The sequence below is a fragment of the Hyperolius riggenbachi genome, chromosome 1 (genome assembly GCF_040937935.1).
Source record: "Hyperolius riggenbachi isolate aHypRig1 chromosome 1, aHypRig1.pri, whole genome shotgun sequence".
Classification (NCBI taxonomy): domain Eukaryota; kingdom Metazoa; phylum Chordata; class Amphibia; order Anura; family Hyperoliidae; genus Hyperolius; species Hyperolius riggenbachi.
The window spans coordinates 621,977,569-621,996,768 of record NC_090646.1 but is presented as its reverse complement, the minus strand read 5'-3'; the positions used below and the strand labels follow the sequence as shown (position 1 = coordinate 621,996,768).

General features: G+C 46.9%; 1 protein-coding gene across 1 annotated transcript in view; it reads left to right on the top strand.

Annotated features, from left to right (window-relative positions):
- Nucleotides 1-19,200, top strand: part of C6 (complement C6) — a 141,121-nt gene that overhangs the window by 51,030 nt on the left and 70,891 nt on the right. Inside the window, exons 7-9 of the mRNA XM_068250916.1 lie at nucleotides 3,374-3,574; nucleotides 9,233-9,473; nucleotides 13,613-13,738. Of these exons, the coding sequence (XP_068107017.1) occupies nucleotides 3,374-3,574; nucleotides 9,233-9,473; nucleotides 13,613-13,738 (568 nt within the window). The remainder of the gene's footprint in view (nucleotides 1-3,373; nucleotides 3,575-9,232; nucleotides 9,474-13,612; nucleotides 13,739-19,200) is intronic.

Here is a 19,200-nt window from a genome sequence, read left to right as displayed (position 1 = left end):
ATAACCTCCGTGCCCCGCAAATAATAACCATCCCCCTCAGGCAACTAATAACCCTCCCTCCCCTGACCAACTAATAACCCTCCCCCTTGGGCAACTAATAAACCTTCCCACCGGTAAACTAATAAGTCCCTCCCCCACAACTAATAACCCATCCATCCCCAACAACTAATAACTTCCTGTGGCCAAAACTGGGTGCCTACTATAGGAACTGCGGCTACAAATAGCGGGGGCCTCACTATTTTTGGCCATGCTTTCATTAACTGCTCCGTATTTTAGGCTCAGTCAGTGCATTCTACACTATATATATATATATATATATATATATATATATATATATATATATATATATATATAATACAATATCAGACAAATAGAACTTCAAAGGTTTGCAGTGGCATACAAGTAGTCTATACATAAAAGTAACTATGCAGTAGACTACCATCAAGATCCATTCATGTATGGAATCTGTGGATGTATTTGTGTAAAATCCGGCCTGCTGTGACGTCAGCAAGAATAACTAGTGGTGACTGAGTGAAAATAGCGATGTTCTTTTCGCATTAATTTTTGGGAAAATAATGTTAAATTCAACTTTCAAGCAAAAATGACATCAAAAATCATTTGGTAATAAGAGTGATATTTTTTTAATTTTTTGTGAAATTTTTCACGCTAAAAATAAACTTTTTTGCGTTGTCGTGGAAAAAATAACAGTTTTCTGTGTTTTGCACTAAAAATAATGGTTTTTCAAGTTTTTGTGAATTTTTGCCATATTGCAAAAATACAATGTATTTTCGGCAAAAATTTCTTGAAATCGAAAATGCCATTTTGGATGTGCAAATAACTTCGAGTTGATGCAAATGTATGCAAATTTTTATGCAAATGTATGCACTTGAAAATTAACCAATCAAATTTTACCTCAGCGGGATTTGATTGGTTCATTTTCAAGCTGCATAAATTTGCATAAAATTGCATCAACTCGAAGTTATTTGCATCTACTTGACCATCACTAGCTGGTTGTGACCACAGATGATCTGTCTGTCATGCAACCAATGGCGTGTTCTCCTAGTGTCTATTATCACTCTGCGAAACGCGTGTCAAGCTGCGCTCATAACCTTATACAATACCATGATGTATACCTGTTTGTGTGAGCCGACCAACCCTGTACCCCAAATTTTCGTGTACTGCTTTTAATGAAGTGATAAAAGCTAGCTAGCTAGCTAGCTATGGATTGGCTATAAGGGGAAATATACATTTCAAAAGAACTGAATAATAATTATTGTTAGGGGCTGCCACTCGTTATATATTATATACGCATACATCTAAAAAGGGCCCCCAATAAAAAGGTCGCCGGAGATATCCGCTAGTAGAATATCAGATAAATTAGTAAACTATTGGTAATTTTTATTGTTTGACGATATTGTGCTATAGCCTAATCTTATCCTAATACTTGCCCTCCTTCGCTATGCACTAACCGATTCCCCCAGGTGTTGCCTAACACTAAAACCTCCCAGGTGTTGCCTAACACTAGAGACCTCAGCTGGCACTGCCGAACCATAAAACCCCCCAAGTGTTGCCTAACACTAGAGACTTCCCCTGGCACTGGCTAACCCTATTGGTAATCTTTATTGTTTGACGATATTGTGCTATAGCCTAATCTTATCCTAATACTTGCCCTCCTTCGCTAATGCACTAACCGATTCCCCCAGGTGTTGCCTAACACTAAAACCTCCCAGGTGTTGCCTAACACTAGAGACCTCAGCTGGCACTGCCGAACCATAAAACCCCCCAAGTGTTGCCTAACACTAGAGACCTCCCCTGGCACTGGCTAACCCTATTGGTAATCTTTATTGTTTGACGATATTGTGCTATAGCCTAATCTTATCCTAATACTTGCCCTCCTTCGCTAATGCACTAACCGATTCCCCCAGGTGTTGCCTAACACTAAAACCTCCCAGGTGTTGCCTAACACTAGAGACCTCAGCTGGCATTGCTGAACCATAAAACCCCCCAGGTGTTGCCTAACACTAGAGACCTCCCCTGGAACTGCCTAACCCTAAACCTCCCCCCTCCCCCCAGTGTTGCCTAACACTAGAGACCTCCCCTGGCACTGCCGAGCCCTAAAACCCCCCAGGTGGTGCCTAACCCTAAGGACCTCCCCTGGCACTGCTTGACCTTAAAACTCCCCTGGTGGTGCCTAACGTTAAAGGCCACCATGGCACTGCCTAACACTAAAATTGTCTTGTGATGCCTAGCCTTAAAGGAATACTGTAGGGGGTCGGGGGGAAAAAAGTTGAACTTACCTGGGACTTCTAATGGCCCCCCGCAGACATCCTGTGCCCGTGCAGCCACTCCCTGATGCTCCGGCCCCGCCTCTGGTTCACTTCTGGAATTTCAGACTTTAAAGTCTGAAAACCACTGTGCCTGCGTTGCCGTGTCCTCGCTCCCGCTGATGTCACCAGGAGTGTATAGCACAAGCCCAGTATGGTCTGTGCCTGCGCAGTACACTCCTGGTGACGTCAGCAGGAGCGAGGACATGGCAACGCAGGCGCAGTGGTTTACAGACTTTAAAGTCTGAAATTCCAGATGTGAGCCGGAGGCGGGGCCGGAGCATCGGTAAGCGGCTGCGCGGGCGCAGGATGTCTGCGAGGGACCATTAGAAGCCCCAGGTAAGTTCAACTCATTTTCCCCCAACCCCCCTACAGTATCCCTTTAAGCTCCCACCATGCCTAATGACTAAGGACCATCCCGCCGGTGCCTAACCTTAAAGACACAATCCCTGCCTAACCCCCGCACAATATTTTTGCACTCTTAAACAGCAATGTTAAAAGCTGAAGTTGCTTAGTGGGTGGTCCCAGCACCCACTATTTTAGGTCCTCCTCCTTGTGTCTCCTACCTGTTCACACACCTCCATTACCGTACACCCATCCTATGGATCTGAGTGAACTCGACTTGCCTAATCTCCATGCTCCCATCCAGCGACTGACTAAGCATTACCTTGTACTCATAGGGCTTGATTCACTAAACCATGATAACTCATATCACGGCCGCGCTAGCGTTTTTGCGCGCAATCGTGAATTTACGCACACAATCGTGAATTTAAAATTTGCGATTGCGCATGAAAATGCGTGCAAAAACGCTAGGGCGGCCGTGACATGAGTTATCACAGTTTAGTGACTCAAGCCCATACTGTGCTGCGTGATCTGGTTTGCATGTATTCCTGTATTGTCATATTGCTGTACGTCACCCCTAAATATTGTCTGTAACCTTAACTAATGTCCATTGTCCAGCGCTGCGTAATATGTTGGCGCTTTATGAATACAATTAATAAAGGAGGAAACACTACTATGAAAACAGCTAAGGTCTTTTTTTCCTGCAGGAGAAAAACCTGGAAGACGATATGGAATCTGATTTCTACGACAGCATGAAGGATTTTAATAAAGGTGCCCAAAACACAGGTGGAGGAAGTTTTTCATCCCGTGGTAGCTCAGGAATTCCACTCCTGTGGAGTACCAGATCTAACTCCAGAGGATCTTCAAGTTCATCCTTTAAGGAAGCTTTAAGCTCTTCTTACAAAAAGGTAAGTATACATTTTTCAGTGATGACATGTGCACTGGAGGCGTGACAATAGACCCTGCAAGGGATGCAGCCGCAGGAGGGCCCAGAAGCCACAGGAGGCCCTGTCCTGACAAACTGAGAGCTAAGTGCAAGGAGAGAAAAAACTTTCTGCTCTTTGCTCAGTTGTTCTAATGGCTGCATCTGCTCAGCCACTGATAAGGAATCCTACAAAGTTTTGCAGACAAAGATTTTTAGACAGTCCCTATTCAGTGTGCAGTAGGGTCTTCTGTACAGCCTGTTCTTCCTCCAGCCTTTCTACCCCTCCCCATGTGCTGTGTACTGTCGTAATGCTCGAGCAGTTTGGGCACGGAGAGAAGGTGGGAGGGGCCGAGGCCCTGAGCTGTGGGGGGACCCCAGCTACTAACCTTCCCTCCGTCTGATACAGGGCTCCAGATCAGGTGGTTTTGTGACTACACTTGTTATGGGTGTGAAGCTCATAATAGCCACACTAGCTTTATGATCCTTGCAAGAGCGGCACCCAGGCACAGGGGTGTAGCTAAAGAGCTTTGGGCCGCAGTGCAAGTTTTACATCGAGCCCCCAGGCACTCTGTAGCACTCTATGGAACAATGGATACGGTACCCCAAAACTTTCCAAGGACAGCAACAGCATCAGTCTGAGCGGTGTAAGCAGGGGATGGGGAGCAGTTTGTTAAAGGAACACTTTCGCAAACAAAGTAGGCAGTTAAAATCTGACAGAACCGGCAGATTTTGGGCCATTCCATATCCTCATGGGGGATTCTCAGGGTTTTCTTTGTTTTTAACAGCATTTCCTGAACAGCAGTTTAACTGCCAAAATTGTAAGATACCAGCCGGCCTCCCTAATCACTTGCACACTATTTTATTAATTAGACTTTGCAACTGCTGTTCAGGAAATGCTGTTGAAAACAAAGAAAATCCTGGTCATCCACCATGAGGAGATAGACTGGCCCAAAACCGGTCGGTTCTGTCAGATTTTACCTGCCTACTTTTTTGTCAATAATGGTCCTTTAATGAATACTACTATACATGAAATCTATAGAAGTCATCATTACCAGCACAGGACCAATAAAGAGCTAATACTGAAGTTAAGGTAGGGCTCCCCGGGGCCCCTCTGGCCCAAGGGCCCCGGTGTGGGTGGACTGCCCAGGCTGTTAGGGTCACCAGGAGAAGACGAGAAAAGAGGTGTGTCCATTGGGGGCCACATCAAAGTTTTACAGTGGCCCCCAAGATTTGTAGTTATGCCCCGGGGGAGGGGGGATTGTCATTTGGAAAATCATTTTTGAAATGTGTGGAAAATTTTGCAGATCAAAAATGAGTTGTAAACCGGTTGTTCGCTGCTTTAAGCTACAGACCTGTTCATGTTCTGGACCTGTTCCTAACCTGCACAAGATCTTGTAGGAATGAGGGTTCTGAGTAAGGCTAAGGGGGACTGTCTGGTTGGGCTCAAGCCTTCTAGATCAAAATACTCCTAAGCCTACCATTGGTCAGAAAGTCACGTGGCGTTATACCTCATGATGCACATTGACCAGTGATTTTATACAGTATAATGGAAAATATTCTAAAATACCCCACTTGGCTCTATGCCACGCTTCTTTTTTTTAATCACCCCCAAAAATTATATAAATATTGTAAGTGTGTTTTATAAATATTTTCCCCATCACACATGTAAAAAAACAGATCTCGTGGCACCTCATCCCTTATGTTCTACTCCCTTCCTCCCCATGAAGACCAATAGGGTCATGTAAAAAGACAGCCACCTTGATTCCCCCATTTCTACCTTTAAGGAACAGCCACCATGATGCTTTCTTTCCGAGTGCAAAGTGGCTCAGCAGATAGGTCACCTTCAAGAGTTGCTTGAAGGGATTATAAAGCCAAAATCGCATATATTCTATGTACCTACTTGGGATAAAAAGTTATAATGACTTGCTGTCAGGGTTGCTCGTAAACTACGCCAGCGCAAATCTACGCATCGTAGTCCGCAACTATGCATCGTAGTTCACGGACGAAGTTTAAAAACGTATTTCCGCGTAGTCGTATTCCCGCTATGCGAAGCTTCGCCCGCTACGCGTAGTTGACGTATGTATTGCGAAGTCAACTACGCGTGCGGTAACTGCGTCTATACGGATCACTGCGCATGCGCAGAAATAATATTGCCCTTCTATATGTATACAATTCCGCATTGGAAGGTGGAATATACACATATATTAGTTCACCCATGCGCATAGTTAGCTGATTATTGCAGACATTTTTCCGCATGAGGGCATAAGCGTCCGCATCAACTACGCTTCGCACTATGCGAAGCTTCCGTATTTTAACGCGTAGTCTACGAAATGCAAACGTAGCAAAGTCTCTGATTTCGTAGCCGTAGTTTGCGAAGCGTAATTGCGGAAAACTACACGTAGTTCCAGCGTAGCGAACTTGGCTGACTACGACCATCCCTGCTTGCTGTGCCTTTTTCATTCAAATCTCCTCCCGACCCGAGCATCATATTTGCAGCACCTAGCCCCGCCCCCTTGCAGACGAGTGCTGTGGCGCTTCTCACGATACAGAGAGTTCCACGGCACTCATATGCAATGGGGCGGGGCTATATATATGTTTTTTTTTTTAAAGGGGGGCTAGCTTCCCAATTGGTATTGACCCATTGCCACACATCATTCATACATACCATACCTTACTACAACAAACCCAATTCAAGTTAAGACTAAACCCTATAATTTTCCCACTTCATCCTGCCCTCCCCAACTACCCCATCCTCCCCAGGTTACAGTTTGAGGCTGCTTTCACAGTGCGACGTAAAAGTCGCACGTTATAAAAAGGAATAACGCAGACTGACGCACAGCAATACAAAGTATGTGCCACATTCACAGTGCTCACGTTGCGTTGTGTGTAACGTGTAGCAACATTTAGAAAGTGCTGCATGCTGTGCGTTATATGCGTTATTAGCTAAATTAATTTTTTTTTAAATGTGACGGATGCGCCGTTTTCGTCTATCAGTATGCAACGAAAACGGCACATCAAGAGACGCATAACGCAGTTCAATATAACGTCCAACTTCAAAACTAACATGCGTTGCGTTAGGGGCACGTTGTGCGACCTTAACGTCGCATCAAACACACCGTCCCACTGGGAAAGAGCACTTAATGTGTGCCCTATCATCCCTAAATAAGCCACTGCCTCATAACAGATTGCTTAGTATTTTAAGTTATCACCAATATTTTGATGGACAATTGGTTGGTTGAGAGGACCCCAGTATTTAATGGTTCTTCCATCCAATATTTTTTGTTGAAAGAAATGTGTAACCCATTAAAAATGTTTCATAGTTTATGTCTAGCTTTATCCTTTAAAGCAGAACTTTAGCCTAAACAAACATACTGTCATTAAAGCGGTATAAAACTCTGACATAATATTCAATTAAAAAACATGTTTTCCTACTTTTTATATCCCGTACAATTATCATATTTGCTTTTGTGCATAAGTATGATTATTCATTTAGAAATTACAAGTTCCCAAAGTACAATTTTTTTGCTCTGAGAGCTGACATTGCATTTTATTCATAACTGGTGTATTCATATTGTAATGTATCCAGAAATGCTTTCTGAGTATCTGTCTGTGTTCTGGAGTGTCTGAATTGCCAGAGAATGTTTACATTCTTCACTACAATTAAGTAAACAAGATAATGTTACCTCCAGTTTGGATGCTTCCAGATTTCTCTGCACTGAACTTTCAAGTCCTGTGTGCAGCTTTCCCTGCGCATCCAGTCAAAAATGGCGCAGAGTAAAAAATGGCGCACCGTTCTGCCGATCATAAAACGCTATTTACCGTTTTAATGTAAATACATTAAAACGGTAAATAGCGTTTTATAAAACAGAACAGTGCGCCATTGAAAAATTGGAGGAGGAGAGGCGGGGGTCGGGCTGGAGGAGAGGCAGCGGGCAGTAGGCTGGCAGCGGGGGTCGGGCTGGAGGAGAGGTAGCGGGCTGGCAGCGGGGGTCGGGCTGGAGGAGAGGCAGCGGGCAGTGGGCTGGCAGCGGGGGTCGGGCTGGAGAGGCAGCGGGGTGGAGGGAGTAGGATTAGGTAGCATGTGTATACATTACATTGTCCCGGCCCGGCGTTCGCTCCTCACTTCACAGCTTGCAGGAGTCCTGCATCCAGCCAATCACCATGCGGAAACTGAAGCCGCATGGTGATTGGCTGGATGCAGGACTCGTGCAAGCTGTGAAGTGAGGAGCGAACGCCGGGCCGGGACAATGTAATGTATACACATGCTACCTAATCCTACTCCCTCCACCCCGCTGCCTCTCCAGCCCGACCCCCGCTGCCAGCCCACTGCCCGCTGCCTCTCCTCCAGCCCGACCCCCGCTGCCAGCCCGCTACCTCTCCTCCAGCCCGACCCCCGCTGCCAGCCCACTGCCCGGCCGCTGCCTCTCCTCCAGCCCGATCCCTGCAAAAAAAAAACATATAAAACGATAAATATCGTTTGAAGTGCAGCGCCATTCTGACACTATTGGCGCTGTGCGCCATTTTTGCCTGTCCCCTTCCCTGCAGGGAGCTTGTAAGTCCTGTGTTTAACTAGTTAAATGCTGTTCTAGTAAAAAATACATTGTGGTAGTATATAATATGTTGTAAATAATCTTTTAGAGCAAAGAAGAAGTGCTGGGTTTCATACCACTTTAAGTTACATTAGTTATGTTAATTAAAATAGATAGGTAATATAATCTCTTACCCATCCTGTTTTAAAAGAACAGGCAAATGTTTGTGATTTCATGGGGCAGCCATCTTTTTGGTTGAAAGGAGGTGATGGGAGCATGAGACACAGTCCTGTGTCCTGATCACCCCTGCTAGCTGTGCACGCTAGGCTTCAAATCTCAAGCTTAAAAAAAACCAAAAAACAAATTTGCGCCAAAAGAGCAGAAGGAGAACAACAACATCAGAAATCCCATCATGCTTTGCACAGCATCAGGAGAAAAATGCCCGGGCAGATTTATTTGATGGGGTGGAGCTTAGCTTCAGTGCAGCTAAAAATGAGGCTTGGGTAAGAAAAACAAAGTTCTGATGCTGTGAAACCGTTAAAGAAACAACAAGTGCTGCTGAGTAGATTTTTAGTCTGGAGGTTCACTTTAATAACGTCTGCAGTTTTTTTTTAATTTAGCAAAATGGCTGAATTTGTCATTTAAATCAGTTTGTCCATGCCCATATCTGTAGGATATACTGTATATTTAAAACATACATGTCAAACTCCTGCCCATATATTTGGCCTGCAGACCCATCAAGTTGGGCCCCTAAGTGGATTTCCCACTTTGCACTATGTTTGGCCCACTCTAGGACACCAGGGAAACTATATTAGAGGTGAAGCCCTGTGGGGGAAGGGGGGAGGGCTTGAGGGGGAAATCATTAGACAGTGCACCAGGGAACTGTATAGGGGAGTGATGGGACTCACTAGACACCAGGGAACTGTATAGGGGAGGGAGGGGGCATTAGACACCAGGGAACTTTATAAGGCAGGGAGCAGGCCACTGGACATTGAGGTGGCCCGTAACTTGGTCCCAGTGTTAAGTTTCAGTCCACTTTGTATTTGAGTTTGATACTCCTGAAAAGCAAACTATAAAATCAATTCTGATTACCTCTCTAATGTTGTTGGCAGAATTCCAAGTTTATTAGAATCCACAAAGTGATCTCAGGTGCGCAGTTCAGCATGAAGAAAGAGAATCTCTGGCTGTCAGATGTCTTCCTGAACGCTCTTACTTACCTGCCCTTGGAGTACAACTATCCCCTCTATAGCAGGATCTTTGATAATTTTGGCACTCATTACGTCACCAAGGGCTCCTTGGGCGGAGTATATGACCTTCTCTTCCAGTATGATGCGGAGGAACTGAAAAACTCAGGTAATCAATTCTAGTTCTGAACAGCCGCGTAACCATTTAACCACTTAACGACCGCCTAATGCCCATAGGCGTCGGCGGGTCGTTAGTGGTATAGCATGGAAACGGCCACTCGAACGAGCGGCCTTTCCATGCAAGTTCACGATCGCCCTGGCTATTTCCTGATCGGTGCTGCGGGCTGGAAAGTCCACGCAGCACCGATCAGAAGAAAATCCCCTGGTCCTTAAGTGGTTAAGCAATATCAAGTTTGAGTGTAGCAAGAACCGCAATATTTATTATGTAAATAAATAGGGATGCTCATTCAGATTCTGAAGAATTGAAGTTTCCGATCAGAAATCGCAAATGGGAATCAGAATTCCGTGGAAATCCAATTTACCACAACTCTGTAATTTTAGCTCAATCATTGGACCAATCAGAGAATGTAGAATTTTTCTGCAAAAATTGGATCACCGCAGTAATTTTAGACCGATCACAAAACTGAATTCCTGTTCTTCCGATTTCCGTTTTTTGCCCTAATGCATTAAACACAGTAAAACATGAATAGGAAACACTACGAGGCTACTCTGATGTCATTTTAATGCATATTAACACCTCACTGAAACTAAGTAATATTATTGCTGCAGGACAAGATCAGATTGACTCCTAATTAAGTAATTAGGGAGAAAATAAAGATGAGAAAGTTATCTGCTTCCCTCCTGGATACAGCCCAAACTTTTCTTTTTACTTTGGAGAGATTTAGTTATGATTATTGTTGTTGTTCAAATTTGGGACCATGTGGTTCGGAACCCGAACAGCTGCATTCAGCATCATTTCAGCACCGGACAGCAGGATGGGGTGCGTTTCAGTTAGCTCTGATGCTTCCTGATTCCAAGCTGGTTAGCTTTCTGTGTAGACTCTGTGAAGACAAAGCACAGAGAAAGAGACACCAACATCCAGATAATACAAACTGGGGCTGATTCACAAAATTAAAGGACAATTGAGGTGACATGTGACATGATGAGATAGGGCCTGTTTCCACTTGTGCGGTGCGAATCGCCGCGGTAAAAATTCGCATGCGGATGCGAATTTCACGTGCGGTTGTGGCTTTGGTATGCGAATTTTCGTGCGAATTCGCATAGATGACGCTGTATGCGAATTTAACCATGGCAGTGCTGGTGTGCTTTTCCATTGATTTCCATGCGAATTTGCATGAAAATTCGCATACCAAAGCCGCAGGCGATTTCCCTATTAAATACATTAGCGGCGATTCGCATGCATTCCACACGCAGGCGAATTCTGAGGGCTCTGCCGTGCAGAAAAATCCTGCACAGAAAAACGCTCAGGAAAACTGACAAGTGGAAACAGGCCCATCCACTTGTATTGGCTGTGCGAATGTGCATGCAGGATACGCATGCAGATTCACGATAGTGGAAACGGGCCCATAGACATGTGTATGTACAGTGCCAAGCACACAAATAACTATGCTGTATTCCTTTTTTTCTTTCTCTGCCTGAAAGAGTTAATATGCAAGTGACAGTTTCTGTCTGGGTCGGACTGGGTCAGACTATAGCATAATCCTCACTGATAAGTAATTGCAGCCACAAAACACTTTCCTGTCAGTAAATGGCTTTTGAGAGCAGGAACGAGATAAAAAGGGTCAATAGTTCATAGATTTTAGCTCTAGCATACTTCAATAAAGGTGTCGTTGAGCAGAGACAATGAAACAGTAAAAACTTACAAAGTAGATTTAAATATAAAATAAAACTGTGGGATATCTTTAAAAAATACATTTTTAGGAGAAGGAGGATAGATACAATTGTTTATTTATTTTCACTTATGATGTCCTTTAATCTCATGAGTTATTTTACAAAGGGGTGGATGCACGCTCTTGTGGTAATATGTCCGTTCTCAGAGTTACACTATAAGCGTGGCCTGCCCCGCAGTACTCAATTAGCGCAACAGTTGCTATGGTAACATGCATGGTTAATGCTAGTGGCACCCGCTACTTTATAACAGTCAGATTAACAACATACACAGTGCATATAGTAAGGGTTATATTACTGTGCAATATCTGACCAAGCTCATGGGCCATATTCACTAGCCTGCATTTCAGCCGTTTACACATAACAGAATTAGTTTGCGTTTTTTTGCAAATTTTTATACAGAAAACAATCGGCAAGCATGTATTTTTTTTATTAAATGGGTGGGATTTGTAACTAATGTAAGTCGATAAAAAAACACTGAACACTGTTACGTGAAAAATTGCATCAGACTTTGAGGTTCATTTATTGCATTGTCATGTAAAGTAACTTCATTGATATGCACAGAAAAAATCACATAAAAAACATGAAAACATGAACAAACAAAAGAAGATTCTGAACCGAAGAATAGAAAAAAGCACAATCACAAATCAAAAAAAAAAAACCCACAGAAAAACACAGCAAAAAATTGCAGAGATCGGTGTGAAGGCTGCCTAAACTGTGCAGACAGAGCACATATGGTCCCTATTCAATTCTCCTTTTCTCCTAATTAACACAATGCCTTTTAAAGATGAACTGTAACTAAGGATTGAACTTCATCACAATCAGTAGCTGATACCCCCCTTTCCCACAAGAAATATATGCCTTTTCTCAAATAGATTATCAATGGGTCTGTATGGCTGATATCGTGGTGAAACCCCTCCCACAGTGTGAGGTCATGACCATGGGCGTGACAGTTTACTTTCTGTGAACCTCGCTGCATTGTGGGAAATAACAGCTTTTTCAAGCTGCCAAGCAAGCAATATCTCCCTCTGTGCATAAAAGCCCCGTGTGCGCATTTATACATTACCTGAACTGTGTCGCCCACCATCTTCAGAATCCCCCCTCTCTTCTGTTAGCGGTATACACGCCGCCGGCGTGGTGCATGTGTGATGTCACGTGCTGTACACTGGTGTGTACAGTGCTAACGGAAGAGCGGAGGATTCTGAAGACGCATGGGCTTCACGCGGGGGGTGACACAGGGCAGGTAATGTATAAATGCACACACGTGTGGCACATTTACACACTAGGGGGACAATGCCGGGAGTTTCATCATGTTTGTTGCTCGTCCTGATATATCTCAACATTACCACCGTGCACCCGATCGACCACAATGGCCCGACACCTTGCAGTATGTCCAATGAATACATGTGACTGATTTCGGCCTGGAATTGGGGTCGTGGCAGTAACGTTGTGCAATATTGGGATGAGCGACGAAAGTGACAGTACCCCCGGCGCTGTTCCCCCTATTCTAAAAATGTGCCCCCCCCCCCCCCCTCCCCGATGCCCCGAGCAGAATACTTTATCTGTTGGTGTCCGGCGCTGGTTCCGTGTTCTGTCCTCCGTGTATGAAGCATGGAGTCAGTGGTGGACACCGACAAATAAAGTATACTCCACGGGGCATATTTTACAATAGAGAGAACATCTCAGAGGGTTCCGTCGCATTCGTTGCTCATCCCGATATCGCACCCCATTACCTCTGCAAATCCAATCACACATGTCGGCCCTACACCTTGCAGCATGTCCGATTTATGCAATTTCGGGCCAAAATTGGTTGCATCGTCGATCGGGTATGCTCTTGGAAGCACTCATTTTCAACCGATTCAATAGTAATTATTGATTGAATCAAAGGGTCGATTGGCCCCCAAGTCGAGAGATGTATGGCCTCCTTAAGACTTCATTCACACCTACAAACGAAAACGCAAACATTTTGCATGCTGTTTTTCCCCCCCTCCCTGCGCTCCACTGCGTGCTGTGTTTTTTTAAAAAGCGCTTTTCTAAGCGCTTTTCCAGAGTGGTTTTGAGATTCACTCCCTGACGGAAGTCAGGAAGTGAACTTTTTGACCCGAAAAATAATAAATACAATGTATTCTAAAAAACGCGAACGCTATCGCCGCATTAAGCGGTTTTGTAAGCATTTAGCGCTACCAAAAATGGTACAGGCACCGCTTTGCTGAACGCACAGCGTACGAACCGCACTGATATGAACCTTCTCATAGAGATTCAGCAGATTTTCCCATATTTAGGACCCAAAAGTGCCCCGTGTTTTCTGACGTCCTAGTAACATCCCTGCTGTGAAGCAGAGTCTACCCACAAGCCATACCTGATAGAATCACAATATGCTTTGTGTTTTTATGTTCTCAGGTCTGACGGAAGCTGAATCGAGGGAATGTGTAAGAACTGAAATACGCCGCCGGTACTTCATTTTCTTCACAAAAACGGAAGTCAGAACGTCATGCGCTACCAACAAAATGTCAGAGAAATACGCAGGTAAGTAACAACAGATTGCTTTGATATTAACTCAGATGCAGTGGTCAGATGACTGCTCTAGTGCTGCACTGATGTAATGGTCAGGTGACTGCTCTAGTGCTGCACTGATGTAATGGTCAGGTGACTGCTCTAGTGCTGCACTGATGTAATGGTCAGGTGACTGCTATAGTGCTGCACAGATGCAGTGGTCAGGTGACTGCTCTCAGGCATGTGCAGAGGGGGTGCTCTGGTTGCCCAGACACCCCCTTTTTAAAATCTTCAAAAAAAGGCCCCTCTGGCCGTGAAAAAGAAGCTCCGCCACAACCATGATAAGCCACGCCCACCCCTGGAAGCTCCGCCCTCGCTGTGTGGGAGCAAGTAAAATGGTGTCTCCCTAGCTGCATCCACTATGACCTCTCCCTCCCCCAGCAGCCACACTGACCTCTCCCTCCACCTAGCAACCACAGTGACCTCTCCCTCCACCTAGGACGCATACTGACCTCTCCCGCCACCTAGGACTAATACTGACCTCTCCCCCAGCACCTGCAGTGACCTTGCCCTCCACCTAGCAACCACAGTGACCTTTCCCGCCACCTAGGACCCATACTGACCTCTCCCCCAGCACCGGCAGTGACCTTGCCCTCCACCTAGCACCCGCAGTGATATCTCCCTCCACCTAGCATCCACCGTGACCTCTCCCTCTCCCAGCACCCACAGTGATGTCTGTCTCCATCCACCTAGCACCCACAGTGACTTCTCCCTCCACCTAGCACCCATACTGACCTCTCCCTCCCCAGCACCCACAGTGAACTTTTCCTCCACCTAACCCCCACAGTGACCTCTCCCTTCCCCAGGACTCACAGTGACCTCTCCCTCCACCTAGCTCCCACAGTGACCTCTCCCTTCCCCAGCACCCATAGTGACCTCTACCCACCACCTAGTACCTACAGTGACCTCCACCTAGCACCCACAATCCCCTCTTCCTCCCCAGCTCTAGCAGTGATCCTGCCTACCCCAGCACCAACACTGACCTATCGCTCCCCCAGCACCCACAGTGATCTTTCCCTTACCCAGCGACTACCCTCCTGTCCCCTGCAGCACCCACAGGGACCTCCCATCGCAAAAGCAGCACCTACAGTGACCTCTCCCATTGCTAGCACCCACAGTGACCTCTCTCAACACCCAGTATCCACAATGACTTATCCCTCCTCCAGTAACCACACTGACTTTTCCCAGCACCCACAGTGATCTCCCCTTCCTCCAGCACCCATACTTGTCTCTTCCTTCCACAGCACCCACGGTGACTTACCCTTCCCCCAGCACCCACACTGATCTCTCCTTCCCTCAACAACCACACTGACCTCTACCTCCCCTAGCAGCAACTATGATATTCACAGCAGCACCCACAGTGACCTCCCCTTCCTCCAGTAACCATAATGACCTCTACCTCCCCCAAGACCCACAGTGACCTCCCCCAAAGGACCCACAGTGACCTCCCTTTCCTCCAGCACCCATACTGACCTCTACCCTCCACAGCACCCACAGTTACTTCTCCCCCCCCCCCCCCAGCACCCAGAGTGACTTACCCTTCCTTCAGCACCCACACTGACCTCTACTTCTCCCAGCAACCACGCTTACCTCTACCTACCCTAGAAGCAACTATGCCATTCATAGCAGCACCCACAGTGACCTCCCACCCCCTTCACCCACAACAATTCCACCAATATTAAGCACCCACATTACAATCAACCAGTAACCCCCACTATAACAAGCACCCAGTACTTGCACCAAGCACCCTGCACCCAATACTCATATCTGGCCTCCATATTGCACTTAGTACTTGCATCAAACAGCCACATGACACTCACTACCTGCTCCCCTTCACCCTATACCTGGAACCCAGTACTCACACCTACATGGCACAGTACTTGCACCCAGCCCTGACATGGCACCCACTACTCACACCTGCACACAGCCTCCACATGGCACCCACTATCTGCACGCACATAACCAGTACTAGCACCCGAAGTACCTGCACTCAGGACCCACATGAAACACAATGCCCACCCATAGCTAGCACCCAGTGCAGGCATGGTACCAAGTATTTGCACCTATGTGATACCCAGTACCTGCACCCAACACCCACATGTTTAATCTGCAGTAGTTCCAGTAGCACTAAGCCTCCACTTGGTGCCCAGCAAAAAAAGCCCTCACATGACATCCAGTACTTGCACCCAGAACTCACAAGGGACTGAGTACCTGCAATCAACACCTATATGATGCTTGATACCCACCTATACAGCCTGAATCCACGGGACATCCTTTGCCAGCACCCAGAACCCACATGGCACCTAGCATCTGCATTTAGCACCCACATGACAACAAATACCCAACTGGCCGGCACCCATATGGCACCATGTACTCACTCCCAGTACCCACTTGGCACTCTGTATTTGCACCTAGGACCCACAGGACACCCTATACCCCCATAATCAACTCCCACATACCACAGTACTCACACGGCACCAAATTCCCAAGCCATTATATGCACTTAGTACCAGTCCATGGCCAGCACCCAAATAGAACCCATTTCCTGCCCTTGGTCCGAACCCATATGACACTCAGTACTCACACATGGAACTCCCAACTCACTCATGTCCAGCACTCACATGGCTCCCTGTACCAATTAGCACTCACATGGCACCCACTATTGTTTATTACCCTCTGCTACTCATTAAGCACCCAATACTGCTTAGCACCCACTGCAAATAAACACCCAATACAAACTGGACCTTGGTACCCACAGCAGCTTGACACAGACTGTACTTTGGCACCTCAGCACTCACTGCAACTTAGCACAAACTGGACCTTTGCACCTTACCACCCAATGCATCTGGGCACCCACTGCACCTTAGCACTTACTGCAGTTTTGCACCTACTAATCCTTAGCAACCACTGCATATTGGCAGTAGAGTTGGGCCGAACGGTTCGCCTGCGAACGGTTCCATGCGAACTTCAGTGGTTCGCGTTCGCGTCCCGCAGGCGAACCTTTGCGGAAGTTCGGTTCGCCCCATAATGCACATGGAGGGTCAACTTTGACCCTCTACATCACAGTCAGCAGGCCCAGTGTAGCCAATTAGGCTACACTAGCCCCTGGAGCCCCACCCCCCCTTATATAAGGCAGGCAGCGGCGGCCATTACGGTCACTCGTGTGCTACCTGCGTTAGTGAGAGTAGGGCGAGCTGCTGCAGACTGTCTCTCAGGGAAAGATTAGTTAGGCTTAACTTGTTCCTGTCTGGCTGCATACCTGTTCTGTGAACCCACCACTGCATACCTGTGCTGTGAACCCACCACTGCATACCTGTGCTGTGAACCCACCACTGCATACCTGTGCTGTGAACCCACCACTGCATACCTGTTCAGTGAACCTGCCACTGCATACCTGTTCTGTTCAGTGGACCCGCCACTGTATACCTGTTCATTGAACCCACCACTGCATACCTGTGCTGTGAACCCACCACTGCATACCTGTTCTGTGAACCCACCACTGCATACCTGTGCTGTGAACCCACCACTGCATACCTGTTCAGTGAACCTGCCACTGCATACCTGTTCTGTTCAGTGGACCCGCCACTGTATACCTGTTCATTGAACCCACCACTGCATACCTGTGCTGTGAACCCACCACTGCATACCTGTTCTGTGAACCCACCACTGCATACCTGTTGTGTTCAGTGAACCTGCCACTGCATACCTGTTCTGTGAACCCGCCACTGTATACCTGTTCTGTTTAGTGAACCCGCCACTGTATACCTGTTCTGTTCAGTGGACCCGCCACTGTATACCTGTTCAGTGAACCCGCCACTGCATACCTGTTCTGTTCAGTGGACCCGCCACTGTATACCTGTTCAGTGAACCCACCACTGCATACCTGTTGTGTTCAGTGAACCTGCCACTGCATACCTGTTCTGTGAACCCGCCACTGTATACCTGTTCTGTTTAGTGAACCCGCCACTGCATACCTGTTCTGTTCAGTGGACCCGCCACTGTATACCTGTTCAGTGAACCCGCCACTGCATACCTGTTCTGTTCAGTGGACCCGCCACTTTATACCTGTTCAGTGAACCCGCCACTGCATACCTGTTGTGTTCAGTGAACCTGCCACTGCATACCTGTTCAGTGAACCCGCCACTGTATACCTGTTCTGTTTAGTGAACCCGCCACTGCATACCTGTTCTGCTTAGTGAACCCGCCACTGCATACCTGTTCTGTTCAGTGGACCCGCCACTGTATACCTGTTCAGTGAACCCGCCACTGCATACCTGTTCTGTTCAGTGGACCCGCCACTGTATACCTGTTCAGTGAACCCGCCACTGCATACCTGTTGTGTTCAGTGAACCTGCCACTGCATACCTGTTCTGTGAACCCGCCACTGTATACCTGTTCTGTTTAGTGAACCCGCCACTGTATACCTGTTCTGTTTAGTGAACCCGCCACTGCATACCTGTTCTGTTCAGTGGACCCGCCACTGTATACCTGTTCAGTGAACCCGCCACTGCATACCTGTTCTGTTCAGTGGACCCGCCACTGTATACCTGTTCAGTGAACCCGCCACTGCATACCTGTTGTGTTCAGTGAACCTGCCACTGCATACCTGTTCTGTGAACCCGCCACTGTATACCTGTTCTGTTTAGTGGACCCGCCACTGTATACCTGTTCTGTTTAGTGAACCCGCCACTGTATACCTGTTCAGTGAACCCGCCACTGCATACCTGTTGTGTTCAGTGAACCTGCCACTGCATACCTGTTGTGTTCAGTGAACCTGCCACTGCATACCTGTTCTGTGAACCCGCCACTGTATACCTGTTCTGTTTAGTGAACCCGCCACTGCATACCTGTTCTGTTCAGTGAACCCGCCACTGTATACCTGTTCAGTGAACCCGCCACTGCATACCTGTTCTGTTCAGTGGACCCGCCACTGTATACCTGTTCAGTGAACCCGCCACTGCATACCTGTTGTGTTCAGTGAACCTGCCACTGCATACCTGTTCTGTGAACCCGCCACTGTATACTTCTTCTGTTTAGTGAACCCGCCACTGTATACCTGTTCTGTTTAGTGAACCCGCCACTGTATACCTGTTCAGTGAACCCGCCACTGCATACCTGTTGTGTTCAGTGAACCTGCCACTGCATACCTGTTGTGTTCAGTGAACCTGCCACTGCATACCTGTTCTGTGAACCCGCCACTGTATACCTGTTCTGTTTAGTGAACCCGCCACTGTATACCTGTTCTGTTTAGTGAACCCGCCACTGCATACCTGTTCTGTTCAGTGAACCCGCCACTGTATACCTGTTCAGTGAACCCGCCACTGCATACCTGTTGTGTTCAGTGAACCTGCCACTGCATACCTGTTGTGTTCAGTGAACCTGCCACTGCATACCTGTTCTGTGAACCCGCCACTGTATACCTGTTCTGTTCAGTG